General features: G+C 35.6%; 1 protein-coding gene across 1 annotated transcript; it reads right to left on the bottom strand.

Moving 5' to 3' along the window:
- Positions 1–4,711: 4,711 nt before the first annotated feature.
- Positions 4,712–7,606, bottom strand: LOC109802033 (protein NRT1/ PTR FAMILY 5.7). Its single transcript, XM_020363234.2, has one exon. It carries the CDS (start codon positions 5,855–5,857, stop codon positions 4,958–4,960), a length of 900 nt encoding a protein of 299 aa, XP_020218823.1. The 5' UTR covers positions 5,858–7,606; the 3' UTR covers positions 4,712–4,957.
- Between the last annotated feature and the right edge of the window lie 11,902 nt (positions 7,607–19,508).

Raw genomic sequence — 19,508 nt, 5'->3', positions numbered from 1 at the left:
TTAATTTATAAATTATTCATGATAAATAAAAATCAAATTTAATAGGAAATTAAAAGAATCCTACAAACTGTCTTTGAAGAAATTTTTTTAAAAACAATATTCTCATTTAATATAGAAATCCATATCTTATATATAATGATTGATTTTAAATTAATTTGTAGAATAAGAATTTTTTTGCTCATGAAAATTTTACCGATCTGAAACAAAATATTTTATAATAAAAAATACATCTTTATACATAGAAAAAGTCCAATAAAATTGTATTATTGATGACTAATTACATATGCTTGGATCACCATTGACATTCGAAGCAAACACGCACTAAAACATATTTAAAACCTTTTTTAATAAGTGACACTCTTATTACAATTTGGCAATGTTAGCTATTCAAATTTCAAAGCACTAATAGCAGAAAAGTTGCATCTTCTGTTTCAATTTTCATTAGCAATAAGTGTAAGAATACTGTTCACAGGATTATATGCAAAAACAATTCAAACTTTTGACATTAGGCATCATAGCTATTAGCTAGACAATAATTCGTGCTTCAAATCAAATATATGTTATATATATATATATACTTCTTCTTGTTGGTTCCGAATTTAAACAACAACAAAAATGTTTGTTAGACTAAATAAATATTAACTAAATTTATTTTATTTAATTTTATTATTTTAAAATATTTTTTTAATTTAATTGAGATTATAAATTAATTATCTTTTTATTCTTAGTATCAAGTTTCATAAAGGAATAGTTTTAAAAAATAGTTATTTTTTTAATAAAGCTAGTGTAGTTAAATATACTTAAACTAACTTTTATTTTTAAAAAATAGTTTGATTTTTTTTATTGTTATTTTTATTCATATTTTTTTTCTTCTAATTGTTAATAGTCAAAGTGTGTAATTTGACTCATTACGGACTATGTAATAGATGAATTAACTCAATTCGATTCATCTTTTAATGAATTTAAGAAAATTTAATTTGATCCAATTCATCACAACAAGATGGTGGATTAAATGAGTTTGATCATTTAAATATTTAATTTTTTTTATTAAACTTCATAAAAAAATATATTATAATCTAATATTTTAGAATTATAAATATGTAAGTAATAGGAAAAAAAATGTAAAAAAAAATAGACATCAATCACAATCAACTTAATTAACTTATAATATCAAAATTGCTAAAAAAATATCAATAAATAATATCAAATTGATACTAGTTATCATAATTCATAATTAATATATATAAAATTTAGTTTATGATATAAACATATATAATTACAAAAATTAACATATTAAAACATAAAAATAAAAACATGAATCAGTTTCATGAGTGAACTTAACTCATCATGAGGTGGTTTGTGATGAGTTAAGTTATAAATAAATTTAGGTTAATTTTTTTTATAATTAAAATGATGAAGTTTTTGTGATTCAGTCATGATAAATTAGGTTATGTCGTACCTTGGGGCTGATTTCGTTGGCTATGCTAAACAGCAGATCGAAGGCACTGTGCAGCTTTACCTCATTGGATATACTATCAAATTAATAGTGAAATACAAGTATGGAAGAAATGCAAAGCAATGCGTGGGCGAAATATATATTGTGAATAATGATGTCTAGCATTTATGTGTTTTGGAAGTGGGCTAATTATGAAAAAGCTACCATAGAGTGGCTGCAACACAATTATGTTGACATTTAATTAAGACGTGAAAAGGATCATAATATATAAAAATACTCATTCTAATTGGTTAGCTCGGCATAAAAAAAAATACTAATGGTTAGCTTGAGGTTTTTTCAAACGTACGTCACTTCATTTTCAAGTGATCTCAAGAGGATTACTATTAGGGTTTATAACTGTTTTTCACATTCAACTTTTTTTGGGTGCTGGTGCTTAAACTTGTGTGATCAATTTTATTAGGAGATAAGAAAATAAAGTTTTTCACTCTTTACCTAGAGCATCTTATTTTTAAGCTAATCATCATATTTTTTATTTGATTTCTCACTTATATCGACTCATTTATTATGAATCGAATAATATGTTTTTTTTAATACAAAAACTGTTATTCACATTTATTTAACACACTATTTATTATCACATAAATGAAATGCATATTTTATTAAAATATTGGACTCACAATCTATTTAGTGAAACTAATATCCAATTGATTTATCTAATAATAAAAATAACTTGAATACTTTGAATACTTTTTTGGATGATATAGGAAAAGTAGTTTGAACGATTAACTAATTTGTGTAAACCATAAACTACAGAACAAATTTTCAAGGTTTATAATATGAAAGTGAATTAAAATTGTTTGTATATTCGTAGTAAAACATGTCAAAGATTAATTTCACTTATATTTCTCACAAATATTATTTTCAATTATTTAATTTTAGTTATTATTATGTGACTCGAATAACTAATGAAAGTATTTTAATCCTAGGTTTTTAAGTGAGAAATTTTAGATTCTTTAATAAAACTCTCAATTTTTTAGCGAAGTTAATTAAACAATTTATATTAAGATCAAATGTTTAAAACATCAATTAATAATTCTTTATATATGACAATAAACATCATTAGTGTTATTTGTTGGATTGTATTTTAAAAATTTTCTTAATCTCAGTTAATTCTATGAGATCTGTGATTGTTGATTAGTCCAAGAACAAACATTAAGAGTAAAAGAATAATAATTAACTAAAAAATAACTTTACTGAACAAAATTAGAAATTTACATAGATTCAAAATTAGTTTTGTTAGTCAAGTGAATTAGTCACTCATAGTTAATTGAATCACAAAAAGGAAAAGAAAAAGAACTTTATGATGACTTTCACTTTTTCACTCTAGTCTCTCAAATCTAAATTCAATGACACTTTATACAAATATTTTATTTCTTCCCATCTTGGACATTTATAGATTCATGTATGGAATTTTTACTCGTTGACTCGCTTAAGCTAGCAACGAGGGTTACTCACTCAAGGAAGCTTATTAGTTGGTTCTGGAGGTGCTTGCAACCATAACTCATTCAAGCAGCCAAGAGGCTTGCTTAAGCGAGCACTAGTACAAAAATAGGATTTTACGTCCCTCCATTTACGTCAGAACTCCCAAAATACGACGTTGTAAATACGCGGTGGCATTGTCGTAAATAAAAGTTAACTAATTTACGTCAGACAAGGGGGTGTCCGACGTAAATTATACATTCTACGTCAGACACAATTACCCTCCGACGTAGATTGCATAATTTACGTCGGACCCCCCTTGTCCGACGTAAATAATGCACATGACTGCCCTTAAAAGAAGGTCACTAGTAGCTGGAGATTTGGAGACATTTCAAAAACTTCTTCTCCCGCGCGTTGAAATCCCTCTGCTCCTATACTCCTTCCTTCCTTATAATTTTTCTAACATTTCAGTCTCCATTCATACGAAAAATGGGTGAGGAAGCAAAAACAGGTGATATTTCTTGGTGAAACCTTTTTTCTTGCTGATAGTGTTATAACTTGGTCTACATTAATTAGTTCTTGTACTTATTATGTGTGTTCCTTTTTATATTTTGAGTAGGAACAACTAGTGGCTGAAGCCAAGCCTGAGGAGAACAGAGAAGAGAAGCCAGACGAAAAACCAGCAGAGGAAAATAAGGAGGAGAGCCAAGTCCAGGTTGCAGCACGGGCCGTTCTGCTTGGGGAACGGCCCGTTCTCCGTGCAGAACGGGCTGTTCTCCAAGCAGAACAGCCCGTTCTGCTTGTAGTCGTTTTTTTTTATTATAATTTTTTTACAACTTTTTACGTCGGATTTGTTATGTCCGACGTAAATTTACGTCATATTTGTTATGTCCGACGTAAATTTTACGTCTCCCGCTTCCACATCGCACATTTTTCCGACGTAAAATCCGTAAAATAACCGACGTATAATGTATATTTTGTACTAGTGGAGAGTCTCTTATTCTCCAAATACTGCTCTCGACATAGCCTTACTTAAGCGAACAAGGTGATTTGCTCGAGTGAGGGTTGATAACTTTAATGCTCTCAACTTGGGTCTCTTTGATTAGCTTCTTATCTTCTCCCATTTCTCGTCTAAAATACTAAAAATAATAATAAAAAACTCTATAACTTGAATAAATATGTGTAAACAAACTAAACTAACTTTTAATACTTATTTTGATCAAAACAGGACTCAAAAGCATAAGACATGTTCAATAATTTCCTAAATTAGTTAGAAAATATACACATATTTGAAAATGATCATATATTAAGCTTCAATATGACAAGTCATTAAGTTGCACAAACTAAAGCTTTGACACTACAGTTGCACGAGAACAAAAAAAACTCGTTCTTTTTTATGCATAATAATAAGAATACAAATAAAAACACAAAAGAAAAAGAAAGATAATACATAATATATTTAACGTGATTCAACCTCTTATATCTACATCTAAAAAATATTCATTATCTCAAATATATTATAGGTTTTATAAGAAACTGTCCCTACAAGTTTTTAGGGGAAATTAGAAAAATTCTTCTTACAAGTTTTATAGTTTGAAACTTGTTAAAAAAAATGTTTCTTACAAGTTTTATCGATTGAAACTTGTTAAAAAAAAAAAACCCTCCTTTTAAGTTTTATGCCAAAACTCAATAAAATTCTTGCAAGTTTTTTTGAAGAAATTTGGTAAATTTTTTTCCCATATCTCTCCTCATTAAACAAATACATACATCATTTCAAAATGAGATAATTGGAAAAAAAACATTAATGAGAACTTTTTGAAAAGACAATTACATACATACTTTTATTTTCATATTACATGGACTCCAAAGAAGTTTTAGAAGAAAAAAAAAACATTTTTTTTTTTTGTATCACAAGTTATCAACAATATGTACGTTAAGAAGGAAATTCTATGTATTTATAATATTCATCATCGAAGGATGGAATCTTAGTCATTTATATTACATATAACTAATTTCACTCATTCAAATCACGGTCTCTACTCTACCATCATCACTTTTGCCTTTATAATGGTTGACCATTGAAACCTTTTGCACATTTTTATAGGAATACTTTCGAGCATAGAACACAAATGCGAACAAGTTCAATGTGGTCATGGTTGCAAGCAGCCAATAAAATTGGTCCAAACGGCTACTATTTAAATCCTTACCAAACCAACTTTCCCAAATCTTACTTGTCACATGATCAACAATTGTTATCAACAAACTACTAACAAAACTTGCAGCTCCAATCACACTAAAGTAAAGTGCTATTCCCAAGCTTCTCATTGAGTCAGGCACTTGGTCATAGAAATACTCTTGCAAGCCAACAAGAGCGAGCCCATCACCAAATCCAATTAATAGAATTTGTGGGGCCAACCAAAGGGCACTCATTGACAAAGAACCCTTTAATGGGCCATTCATCTCAAAAGCCTCGAGCCTTCTTCTCTCTACCAAAGCTGCTACTATCATTGTGATAACCGAGAAACACATTCCAATACCAATCCTTTGGAGGATGCTGATTCCTCTTTCATTTCCCATTAGTTTTCTTAGCATTGGCACTAGGAGCTTGTCATAAATGGTGACACAAAATATCATCCCAATTCCAGCAAAGGTGACAATTGAACCTGCAGGAACCTCAAACCTGTTGCCTAACTTTCTATTCATGATGGCACATTGTTTGATGGAGAAAGTGGAAGTTTGTGAAAAACAGATTCCAAATGGTAAAGTGAATAACCAAATAGGGATCATGTTGATGATAAGCTTCAGTTCTTCAACTGTGGTTACGGTTGCTAGTTTCCAGGCACTTTTTTTCTCTGCTAAGCTCCCTTCATTTTCAAGAATAGCTGCCTTGTCAAGAAATCTGATCAAAACATACCATACCATCTTAATATCTGGTAAATATTGCTACCCCTATCGTATGAACATTAGTCATAAAACACAAAAGTAAAAATGTTGTCCAAGAAATAAATTTTATTGTACCAAAAACGTAAAAAATATTCAAAAGTTATTTTTGAAAATAACCAGAATTTTAGTAAGATGAATTTAACATTTTATAATCGGTTTCTTTAATAAATTAGACTGCAAACTCTTAATTTATCTAGCCCTTTTTATTTTGGGCTTATGTTCATGCGATGTGGAGTATTAAATATATAATATTACATATTTTAATTATTTAAAAATATTACATGATTTTTGTAGTTCGGTTGAAAACTTATAAGTTAGTGATGAAATAAATGATTCAAATAAATTATTTTCTGTGTGATATGTAGAGGTGTCTAAATTGCTAAATTGAACTAAACTAAAAGAAAACTAAACTAAATTATAATAAATAGTTCACAAAATTAAATTGAACTAAAATAAATATTAATTAAACTAAACTATTATCTAGTTTAGTGCACTATAGTTCTAGGAGTTTGAACTAAACTACAATATTAACTAAATTAAACTATTATTAACTATAAACTAAATTGAACTACTTTCAAAAAAACAAATTTAAAATCAACATTTTTAAACTGAGCTACCAAATTATTGATATTAATTATGAATTAAATTTAAAATAGTTTGAAATGTAAAACAAGTATAATATTGATAAAAGTTCACATAATAGATTTTTTATTCATATTTTTTAAAAATCAATCAAATCTTATTAATTTTTAATCAATTTACCGATATTATTAATTATTAAATAAAAAAGTTTGGGTGGGGAGGGGTTGGGGTAGTTAGAAGCATGAGGACCTAGATTCAATCCTCACTGCAACCATCTTTGTAATCTTTCCTATCTTTACCAATAAATAAAAAAAGTTTAAAAACAATATCTAAATATTACATGTAACTATTTTTTCAAGTTAATACGTTCTTTACAAAATAGTATGAATTTTAAAAAATATTATAAAAATGTATACCGTTACTTTTATAATGTTGTAAACTCAATTAATTAATATTATAATTTTTTTTATTAAAATAATATTTTTTAGCATCAAAAATAAAATTATTTGGATAATAAAGAGAGAAGTTTGTACATACATATATAATACATTTTTTTAATTTTTATAATAATTATATTAAAAATATTGAAAGAGTAATAATTACGAAAGGTATATAGATTTTTATTCAATTAATAAATGAAAATTAATTTTTTTGTTTAATCCTGTAAATTAATAAAAAAAAAAATGTGTAGTTGTACATAATAACACTAAACCACTAGTATACCGACTCAAAAGTGGGCAATAGGCAAAATTGAAAAGCTACGAAAAATGTATTAATAATAAAAATTTAGTTTTATTAATAGTTTGGTTTAACAAACTACTATTTAGAAAATAATTTTAGATTTATAAAACTGAACATAAAATTCATTTTAGTTCAACTTTTATAAAAATAATTTAGTTTTTTCTATTTTAATTCAATTTAATTATTTATTAGTTTAGTTCTAATTAATTATTTAGAACATTTCTTAATTATAAGTGTAACGTAGTTTAAAAAAAAAAACGGTGGCTGATTTAGTAGCCCGGAACGGGCCGTTCCCAATCTAGAACGGGCCGTTCCAAGCTATTAAATTAAACTGAAATTCGTGGTTGGGAACGGGCCGTTCCGGAGGGAGAACGGGCCGTTCCGGATGAGTCCCGGAACGGGCCGTTCTGTTTTCAGAACGGGCCATTCTAGGCGTGGATTTTGTGTGTGAAATGGGAGTTCGGAACGGGCCGTTCCAAACTCGGTACAGGCCGTTCTGGCCTCTCCGGATTGCCTATAAATAGGGGTGAGGGGGGGGGGCCGTGAGGAGTTCTGATTCTAGAGAGAAGTTTTAAAGAGAAGGTCTCTGGGTCAGTGAGCTCCTTTCTCTCCCAAATTTCTCTGTTTAACTCCTTTTCTCCTCTAGATCAATAACTCCTTCTGTCTTTTCTTGAAATTCAGATTAAAAAGCTTGTTTTGGGAGGACTGAAGTTCCAAGTTAAGCCTCGAGGGGAAATTTTACTTTTGTTCAGTGTTTGGCTATCTGAGCCAATCTTCAGGTAAGGGAAGCTAGAATGTTTGTTATTTAGGATGTATGTAGGGGTGGGCAAAAAAAACTAAACTGAACTGAACTGACCTGAACTGGTGGTGAACTGTACTATAAAAAACTGAACTGTTTGTAAAAAAACTGAACTGAACTGTTTAAAAAAAACTGAACTGAACTGAACTGTTGTAAAGTTGAACTGTACTGAACTATAAAAACTGAACTGAATTATAAAAATTGAACTATTTTTATAAAAGAATAAAAATTAAATGTGTTTAACATGTTATGTCTTAATGGATTAGCTCGATAGTCTAATAACCAAAACTTTAGAAAAAAAATGATCTGAAAAAAAAATTGTATCAATTTTGTCGAACTTAATGGATCAATTGAGCTATGTTGAACTACTTATTTTTAGGCTTAAAATTCACTGAGTTTGTTTGACTTAATTTTATATTTTTTTCCTTTAAAAAATTTAAATAAAATGGAAAATAGAGTAAAGTTGGCAAATGTGTCCTATTTTGATAGATCAATGAGTCAAAATTGTTCAATTCAAAATATCATAATAGTTTAGTGCAGTTTAAATTATAAATCAGTTCAAATTTTTATAGTATAGTTCAGTTCAGTTCAATGACACAAAAAAATAGTTCAGTTCAGTTCGTCTAAACTAATGTTTAGTTTAGTTCAGTTCATATGAACTACTTTTAAGTTCAGTATAGTTTTTATAAGTTCAGTTTAGTTCAGTTCGTTTTGCCCACCCCTAGATGTATGTGAGTTTACAAACTCAATGGGATTAGGCCGGGCGCAGGTTGAGTGTGCCAGGCGTGGAAGAGCTCAGAGCTCTTGGGTTGGTGTTAGGCTAGGTGCGAGCTGACTGCGCCAAGCGTAATTATATTTATAAATAATTGTTTTAAATTGATGCTTATGCATGTTTAAAGTTAAAGTTTTAGATCATATATGTATGTATGGTGCGATATGATTCATATGTACGTTTGTAATGATACGTATGAATGTTTAAATATGAATATGTTTATTGATCATAATGATGGATAGATCATTTATGATGAATGATGCATTATTGCATGTGATGTCTTATGACATGTGTATGATTGTTGATCATGATGGTGGGCAGACCATTATGATGTATGATGCATGATTGCATGTGATGCCTATGGCATGAGTCTAGCCTAAGACTTGAGGAGAGGAAAAATATTTTTGAACTGGAAGAGCTCACATAGAGTCTCTTGAGAGTGGTGCTTGGATAGGCCACTGATATATGAGAGTGGTGCTCTGGGAGGCCACTGGATTTGGGAGAGTGGTGCTCAGATAGGCCACTGAAATTCGTGGTTGGGAACGGGCCGTTCCGGAGGGAGAACGGGCCGTTCCGGATGAGTCCCAGAACGGGTCGTTCTGTTTTCAGAACGGGCCGTTCTGGGCGTGGATTTTGTGTGTGAAATGGGAGTTCGGAACGGGCCAGTCCGAACTCGGTACAGGCCGTTCTGGCCTCTCCGGATTGCCTATAAATAGGGGTGAGGGGGGGGCCGTGAGGAGTTCTGATTCTAGAGAGAAGTTTTAGAGAGAAGGTCTCTGGGTCAGTGAGCTCCTTTCTCTCCCAAATTTCTCTGTTTAACTCCTTTTCTCCTCTAGATCGATAAATCCTTCTGTCTTTTCTTGAATTTCAGATTAGAAAGCTTGTTTTGGGAGGACTGAAGTTTCGAGTTAAGCCTCGAGGGGAAATTATACTTTTGTTCAGTCTTTGGCTATCTGAGCCAATCTTTAGGTAAGGGAAGCTAGAATGTTTGTTATTTAGGATGTATGTGAGTTTACAAACTCAATGGGATTAGGCCGGGTGCAGGTTGAGTGTGCCAGGCGTGGAAGAGCTTAGAGCTCTTGGGTTGGTGTTAGGCTAGGTGCGAGCTGACTGCGCCAAGCGTAATTATATTTATAAATAATTGTTTTAAATTGATGCTTATGCATGTTTAAAGTTAAAGTTTTAGATCATATATGTATGTATGGTGCGATATGATTCATATGTATGTTTGTAATGATACGTATGAATGTTTGAATATGAATATGTTTATTGATCATAATGATGCATAGATCATTTATGATGAATGATGCATTATTGCATGTGATGTCTTATGACATGTGTATGATTGTTGATCATGATGGTGGGCAGACCATTATGATGTATGATGCATGATTGCATGTGATGCCTATGGCATGAGTCTAGCCTAGGACTTGAGGAGAGGAAAAATATTTTCGAACTGGAAGAGCTCACATAGAGTCTCTTGAGAGTGGTGCTTGGATAGGCCACTGATATATGAGAGTGGTGCTCTGGGAGGCCACTGGATTTGGGAGAGTGGTGCTCAGATAGGCCATTGGGTTGGGTGAGTCTCCTCTAAGTCCTTAGCTAGTGTTGGAGCGGGGTATGAGGTCGAGGGTTATTCCCTTAACCAAGTACTCGGGAAGGAACGTGGATCCTTGCGGATAGTCGGTGGACGAACTCCACAATTGACTTGGTTAATGCATGCCAAGGTCGTGGTAAGCCCGTACCCAGCTGTGCTATACCTGACGGTGGATCTGGACTTCCAAGTGTGTAAGTGACATCATCCGAGTAAACCCAAGGGAGGATTATATCCTGTTTAGTTGTGACCGAGCGGGCGCTTTGGGCCTGAAAACGGTTGGGGTGGTTTCAGTAGGATGGAATGTCACTTATACAGCTTTATTATTATGGAGATCTCCTAGGTGTATGCGTGACGACGCATTTGATGATTGAGATGCATTTACTGCATGATTATTGACATGATGAAGTGGGGTGTTTGACTTCATGTTTGATGAATGAATGATTGATTGAGATGAAAGGTTCCTTAAGAACAGGATTTGGGATGCATGTGTAGTATAGATTTTTATTCTGTACTTGTATTATTAATTTTTGAATTCTAGCTTACCCTTTTGTTTTCCATGTGGTGGAACTGCGATGATCATACTTGGTATGGGAGCAGGTCAGGAATAGCTTGGGAGTAGAGGTGATCGTTGCGAGACGAGGAGCTGAGTCTCGTGTTTTGAGTTACCATTTTGGGTAACATTCTTTTTGTCAGTGCTTGACCGGCACTAAGGAATATTTTGGGATGACTGTACATATATGGTGCTATATTTTAGATACAAAAACTTAATTATTTTGATCTTTATATTTATGCCTGTATGTATGTGTTATCCAGTTTAATATTCTCTTAGTTAACTATTTGTAGTGCGATTCCACTAAGTGTAGAGACCGTGGCGGGTCGTTACACTTTAGTGCGATTCCACTAAGTGTAGAGACCGTGGCGGGTCGTTACACTTTTATGGTATCAGAGCCGGTCGAGTCTTTTAGGATACTCTGTGGGAAATGATTTTTCTAGGTTTCTATTGTGTCATATCTCTGATATGTGCTAGCCTTTGGTGAATTGTGGGGGTATTATGTTACTAAATAGGATGTTTGAATTCTTGTAGTATGGTGAGACCCCAGTATGACCAGATTGCTAGGGCCATGGAGATGATAGCCATGGCGATGCAGCAGCAGAGTGCTCACTTTGCTCATATGGAGGCAGCTAGAGCTGCGGCCGAGGCAGCTAGACCGGTGGTCTCTCAGGAGGGGAGAGATTTAGCAGAGTTCAGGGGATGTCAGCCTCCTCAGTTCCGAGGGGATTCGGATCTTGATGTGGCAGATCAGTGGTTGAGGGACATGGAGAATATTTTCAGTGTTTTGGGATCTTCTGATGAGAGAAAGTTGGCTTATGCAGTTTACATGCTGGGGGGCGAGGCTGAGTATTGGTGGAGAGGCACCAGGAAGATGTTAGAGAGCAGGGGTGTGATTGTTGACTGGGATTGCTTTAGGAGGGTCTTTTTGGAGAAATATTTCCCGAATAATGTTAGATACGCTAAGGAGGCAGAGTTCATGAGATTACATCAGGGGAGCTTGTCTGTTTCTGAGTATGCTATGAGGTTTGAGCATTTAGCTCGTTTCTACTCTCAAGCCATATCTGAGGCTTGGAGATGTAGAAAGTTTGCAGAGGGTTTGAGACACGAGCTGAAGAGGGTCATAGTCCCCATGTCCATAGTGAAGTTTCCTGCCTTGGTTGAGAAGGCAAAGACTGTTGAGAGTTTGGAGGGTGGTGGTAGCAGCGATAAGGCTGCTAGAGTTCAGGAGGGATCATCTGGGTCCAGGAGGGGAGGCCAGCAGAGGGGACCCTATGACAGACCTGTACAGTCTCAGAGAGGAGCTGTTAGTAGGGGACCTCGACCTGTTACTCCTCAGGGCGGAGCACACTCGGTGCGGTGCTATCGATGTGGAGGAGCACATGTGGTGAGAGATTGTTCCCTTCCGGGGAATGTTTGCTTTAGATGTGGTAGGCCAGGCCACATCTCTAGAGATTGTCAGACACCGCCGACTTCATCTGGGAGTGCCCCGAGGCCACCTAGACCTACAGCTGCGGGGAGAGTGTTTGCATTGTCAGGTGTAGAGGCTTCCACTTCATCAGACTTGGTGAAGGGAAAGGGGAAGGCAGCAGGTGAGGATGTTTTATTTTTATTCGATTCTGGTGCCACGCATTCTTTCATTTCTGTTGATTGTGTAAAGAGATTGGATTTGTCAGTATCTTCCTTGCATGTTGATTTTTTTTCTGTTTCTACTCCGACTTCATTTTCTGTGGTGACGTCGGAGATGTGTGTGAGATGCCCGATAGAGGTGTCTGGTAGGAGGTTCCGAGTGAACCTGATTGTGTTGCCCATGGTGGATATCGACATAATCTTAGGGATGGATTGGTTATCTGCCCATCACATCCTTATAGATTGTGCTCAGAGAGAGTTGGTGTTTCCTCAGTTAGAGGATGAGGTGTTAGTATCAGCAGGTCAGGCTGAGCAGTTGATGAGGGATGGGGCTGAGTGCTTCATGTTGTTTGCAGCTTTGAGTATTGAGACAGAGAGAGCTATCGCTGGGATCGAGATTGTCAGTGAATTTCCTGAGGTGTTTCCAGATGATGTGCCAGAACTGCCACCCAAGCGTGATGTTGAGTTTAGCATTGATCTGGTACCAGGTGCAGGACCGGTATCAATGGCTCCTTATAGGATGGCTCCAGCTGAGTTGGTAGAGCTGAAGAAACAGATTGAGGATTTGTTGGAGAAGCAGATGGTGAGGCCCAGTGTTTCTCCTTGGGGTGCCCCGGTACTGTTAGTGAAGAAGAAAGATGGTAGGGTCCGTTTGTGTGTTGATTATCGGCAGCTGAATAAATTAACGATAAAGAATAAGTATCTACTTCTGAGGATTGATGATTTGATAGATCAGCTGAGGGGAGCTTCAGTATTTTCAAAGATTGATTTGAGAGCTGGATACCATCAGATCAGGGTGAAGGAGAGTGACATACCGAAGACTGCTTTCAGGACTAGGTATGGCCACTATGAGTATGTGGTGATGCCTTTTGGTGTCACTAATGCTCCAGCAGTGTTCATGGATTACATGAATAGGATCGTTAGACCGTTCTTGGACAGATTTGTGGTGGTCTTCATTGATGATATTTTGGTGTATTCTAGATCATTGGAGGATCACCGTGAGCATTTGAGGTCGATTTTGGAGGTGTTGAGGGAGAGACAGTTGTATGCCAAACTGTCCAAGTGTGAGTTTTGGTTGTCCGAGGTGAAATTTTTGGGGCATGTGATATCGGCAGAGGGGATTGCAGTAGATCCAGCCAAGGTGGAGGCTGTGATTCAGTGGGAGCGTCCGATGACTACTACAGAGATTAGGAGTTTTGTTGGGTTAACAGGTTACTATCAGAGATTCATGAAGAGTTTCTCTTGAATAGTAATGCCTTTGACTTAACTGACTCGGAAAGATCAGCTTTTAGTTTGGATGGACGCTTGTGAGCAAAGTTTTCAGGAATTGAAGGGGTGATTGACTACTTCTCCAGCTTTGGTGTTACCTGACACTGGTGAGTATTTTGATGTGTGCTGTGATGCTTCTCACCAGGGGTTGGGCTGTATGTTGATGCAGGAAGGGAGAGTAGTAGCGTATGCTTCGAGGCAACTTAAGACTCATGAAAGAAATTATCCTACTCATGATTTGGAGCTTGCATCTGCGGTGTTTGCCTTGAAGTCATGGAGGCACTATCTATATGGTACGAGATTCAGGGTATTTAATGATCAGAAGGAGTTGAATATGAGGTAGAGAAGGTGGATGGAATTCCTAAAGGACTTTGATTTTAAGTTGATGTATCATCCTGGGAAGGCGAGTGTGGTAGCGAATGTATTGAGTAGGAAATCCATTCATGTGTCAGTTATGTTGATTAAGGAGTTGGAGATGATTGAGTAGTTTAGAGATTTGAGACTAGAGATGGTGGTTGTTCATGATCATATTAGTTATGGTATGATCACCATAACTAATGAGTTCTTTAGACAGGTGAGAACTAAGCAATTACAAGATCTAGAATTGTTGAGGATTTTGGGATTGCTTGGTATTAAGAGGGCAGCTGGGTTTGAGCTTAGTGCTTTAAGCTTAGTGTTGATGGAGATTTTCGAGTGGAAGTGTGATAATGTCACTAAGGACTTTGTGGTTCGGTTGCCTAGGACAGCTAGGAACAATGACTCTATCTGAGTGATTGTTGATAGGTTGACAAAGTGTGCGTACTTTTTTCCTATCAAGAGGTGGTCCTTGGAGAGGCTTGCACAGTTGTATATCAGGGAGATAGTACGGTTGCATGGAGTGCCTTCCAGTATTATCTCTGACAGAGATCTAAGGTTTACTTCCAGGTTGGCAGACTCTACATTAGGCTTTGGGAACAAGGTTGAGGTTGAGCTCTGTTTATCATCCACAGAAAGATGGTCAGTCGGAGAGGACAATTCAGTCAATGGAGGATCTCTTGAGAGCTTATGTGTTGGATCATCTGGGTAGCTGGGAAGAGGTGTTACCATTGGTAAAGTTTATTTATAATAACAGCTATCACTTGATTATTGGCATGACACCTTTTAAGGCTTTGTATGGTAGAAGGTGTAGAACTCCATTATGTTGGTATCAGGAGGGTGAGTCAGTAGTGGTTGGTCTAGAGTTAGTTCTTCAGACTACTGAGATGGTGAGATAGATTCAGGAAAGGTTGAGGGCTACCCAGAGTTGATGAAAGTCCTATGCTGATAGGAGGAGGAGACCTCTAGAATTTGAAGAGGGAGAGCATGTGTTTCACGTTTCACAGCTGAGGAACTACATCAGAGACCTGAGTCAAGTAGTAGAGATGGATGAGGTGCAAGTTAGAGAGAACTTGACCTATGAGAAGAGATCGGTAGCTGTGGTTAATCACAAGTTGAAGAAGCTTTGTGGCAAATCCATCGGCTTGGTGAGAATTGTTTGGGATGCAACTACTGGTGAGGTTACCTGGGAGGTGGAGAGTCAGTTCAAGGAACATTATCCATTCCTCTCTTTAGGTAGACCTATTTTCGGGGACGAAAATTCCTGTTTGTTGGGGAGTATTGTAACGTAGTTTAAAAAAAACAAATGGTGGCTGATTTAGTAGCCCGGAACGGGCCGTTCCCAATCTAGAACGGGTCGTTCCAAGCTATTAAATTAAACTGAATTTCGTGGTTGGGAACGGGCCGTTCCGGAGGGAGAACGGGCCGTTCCGGATGAGTCCCGGAACGGGCCGTTCTGTTTTCAGAACGGGCCGTTCTGGGCGTGGATTTTGTGTGTGAAATGGGAGTTCGGAACGGGCCGTTCCGAACTCGGTACAGGCCGTTCTGGCCTCTCCGGATTGCCTATAAATAGGGGTGAGGGGGGGCCGTGAGGAGTTCTGATTCTAGAGAGAAGTTTTAGAGAGAAGGTCTCTGGGTCAGTGAGCTCCTTTCTCTCCCAAATTTCTCTGTTTAACTCCTTTTCTCCTCTAGATCAATAACTCCTTCTGTCTTTTCTTGAAATTCAGATTAGAAAGCTTGTTTTGGGAGGACTGAAGTTCCGAGTTAAGCCTCGAGGGGAAATTCTACTTTTATTCAGTTTTTGGCTATCTGAGCCAATCTTCAGGTAAGGAAAGCTAGAATGTTTGTTATTTAGGATGTATGTGAGTTTACAAACTCAATGGGATTAGGCCGGGCGCAGGTTGAGTGTGCTAGGCGTGGAAGAGCTCAGAGCTCTTTGGTTGGTGTTAGGCTAGGTGCGAGCTGACTGCGCCAAGCGTAATTATATTTATAATAATTGTTTTAAATTGATGCTTATGCATGTTTAAAGTTAAAGTTTTAGATCATATATGTATGTATGGTGCGATATGATTCATATGTATGTTTGTAATGATACGTATGAATGTTTGAATATGAATATGTTTATTGATCATAATGATGGATAGATCATTTATGATGAATGATGCATTATTCCATGTGATGTCTTATGACATGTGTATGATTGTTGATCATGATGGTGGGCAGACCATTATGATGTATGATGCATGATTGCATGTGATGCCTATGGCATGAGTCTAGCCTAGGACTTGAGGAGAGGAAAAATATTTTCGAACTGGAAGAGCTCACATAGAGTCTCTTGAGAGTGGTGCTTGAATAAGCCACTGATATATGAGAGTGGTGCTCTGGGAGGCCACTGGATTTGGGAGAGTGGTGCTCAGATAGGCCACTGGGTTGGGTGAGTCTCCTCTAAGTCCTTAGCTAGTGTTGGAGCGGGGTATGAGGTCGAGGGTTATTCCCTTAACCAAGTACTCGGGAAGGTGCGTGGATCCTTGCGGATAGTCGGTGGGCGAACTCCACAATTGACTTGGTTAATGCATGCCAAGGTCGTGGTAAGCCCGTACCCAGCTGTGCTATACCTGACGGTGGATCTGGACTTCCAAGTGTGTAAGTGACATCATCCGAGTAAAACTGAGGGAGGATTATATCCTGTTTAGCTGTGACCGAGCGGGCGCTTTGGGCGTGAAAACGGTTGGGGTGGTTTCGGTAAGATGGAATGTCACTTATACAGCTCTATTATTATGGAGATCTCCTAGGTGTATGCGTGACGACGCATTTGATGATTGAGATGCATTTACTGTATGATTATTGACATGATGAAGTGGGGTGTTTGACTTCATGTTTGATGAATGAATGATTGATTGAGATGAAAGGTTCCTTAAGAACAGGATTTGGGATGCATGTGTAGTATAGATTTTTATTCTGTACTTGTATTATTGATTTTTGAATTCTAGCTTACCCTTTTGTTTTCCATGTGGTGGAACTGCGATGATCATACTTGGTATGGGAGCAGGTCAGGAATAGCTTGGGAGTAGAGGTGATCGTTGCGAGACGAGGAGCTGAGTCTCGTGTTTTGAGTTACCATTTTGGGTAACATTCTTTTTGTCAGTGCTTGACCGGCACTAAGGAATATTTTGGGATGACTGTACATATATGGTGCTATATTTTATATACAGAAACTTAATTATTTTGATCTTTATATTTATGCCTGTATGTATGTGTTATCCAGTTTAATATTCTCTTAGTTAACTATTTGTAGTGCGATTCCACTAAGTGTAGAGACCGTGGCGGGTCGTTACACTTTAGTGCGATTCCACTAAGTGTAGAGACCGTGGCGGGTCGTTACAATAAGTTTTTTTTAATAGTTAAAGTTCACTAAACTACTTTTTATAATAGTTTAATTTTTAAAACTAAACTTCAAATATAGTTTAGTTTTTATAAAAATTAGTTTAGTTTTTTATAGTTTAGTTTAGTTTAGTTTTTACAATAGTTTAGTTTAATATAGTTTTTTGAACATTTCTAGTGATATGTAATCAATTTTTATTTTTGCAAATTAATAACTTAAATGCATGTCAAGTAAGATTAGATAGGAATCGAATCATGAATATTTAGTAATTCTGAAATACTTAATAATTCTTTTAAAAATCAAAACACCTCATTATTATAGGAGAAACATGAATTTATAAATACACACAAAATCTTCATTAATAAAAAAATATTTTGAATGATGATAAAAATAAATTTATGAAAATTTTCAAAATAGATAATATGTGAAGAGTAAAAACTTTTGCACAATAATTAGAATCACAGTTGATAGTTTGAATTAATAGGCCAACATTGGTTTACAAGGTTTCCGCGGTGCACAACAATCCAACAAAATTGACTTTTGATTTTTTTGATATAAAAGTATTTTTTTACCTCCTTCACATGTGCCACATATATAACATAAGAATTGAATATATATATACCTCTAAATCGACCTCTCTTTCTCCATGTAATGATATAGTTTTTACTACTTACCTGAATTTCTTGGTATGAGCAAGAAATCTCTCACTATTGCCATCAGACTCGGAAACTTCATACAACTGAGTTGGATCGGAAGGATATGGAAGCTTTCTTTTGGAAATAGCAGCAACAAGAACCTGCAACATAGGAGTTAATTAGGGACTCCCAATTGGTGTCCTATAACGATAAGAAGACCTCCCTATCAAGAACACGAGCAATGAGATAGCCATGACCCCTGTGAGGATGATATAAGAAACTCCCCAATTTACATGATCTTGCACATAAACAATCACGGTGGATCCCAGAATGAGTCCACTGCACAAACCAAAGCTCCACCAGTTGAAAAATGACATTTTTTGCCTTCTTTCTTCAGCATGATTATCATCAAATTGATCAGCACCAAAGCTCTGCAAAGAAGCTAGGTTTATGCCCCCCAGTTCCTATGGATACTAAATAGATGCCTAGGAAAAAAATCACTTCATGAATCTTCCTAGGTTCAGTGCACATATTATGATCGCATGGCTTAAAAGCTGGTAAGAACCATGACATGCAAAGCATAACCAAACCCTGTTTTTGTTTTTTTTTTTTTTCAGACAAAAACAAGTTTTTCATAATTAATAAGGTATATAATTATAAAATGCTAAATTAATAATAGTAATGTCATGATTTTCATAATTGAATGTGGTGAGTGAGATTTATATTACCATGAGATAAACAACACATGATGCTATATCACAGTGGTGTAACGACCTAAGTATGCATCAGCCAAGAATCCTCCGAGTAATGCAAACAAAGTGGTGGAACCAGCCACGTAGTTCACATTCTTAACTGCTGTCTTAAGATCTTGATGAATAACCTTAGTGAAGTAAAGGACCAAACTAGTTGTTATTCCGGAGAAGCTTAATGATCTCTCACTAAACTCTATAGCTGTAAAAGAGGACAAAAATCATGTTTAACGTAAACTAATTAATTACTATTTATTTTTTTTTGGAAAGAATGAGCTCAAAGTTTATGAAAATATGCATAGGTAGTTGTGGACCAGCTTCATAAATTATTAACTTATAGATCAAATAAATGGAATAAAGAAAATTAAGTGGTTTCAATACATGCTTGCTTAATTTTTAATATATGAAAGATGTAATTATAGAAGGATCGCAAATTTAAAGGTGAAAAAGTTTGAAAGAGAACAAGCATATGTATCCTCAACCATGAATCTCGAATTTTTTACTTCAAATAGATTTTTGATTAGAAAATGGAGCAAACAGCTACAGTATCATTCTTGTTTAATGATTTCGT

This window comes from Cajanus cajan, chromosome 3 (assembly GCF_000230855.2).
Source record: "Cajanus cajan strain Asha chromosome 3, NIPB_CcT2T_4, whole genome shotgun sequence".
In the NCBI taxonomy this organism is placed as follows: domain Eukaryota; kingdom Viridiplantae; phylum Streptophyta; class Magnoliopsida; order Fabales; family Fabaceae; genus Cajanus; species Cajanus cajan.
Note: the sequence above shows the minus strand (reverse complement) of the source record. Positions and strands in the feature narration are given on the sequence as shown.

Excerpts from the sequence above, each read along its gene's own strand:
- LOC109802033 (XM_020363234.2), bottom strand. The coding sequence starts at position 5,857 with ATGGTATGGTATGTTTTGATCAGATTTCTTGACAAGGCAGCTATTCTT.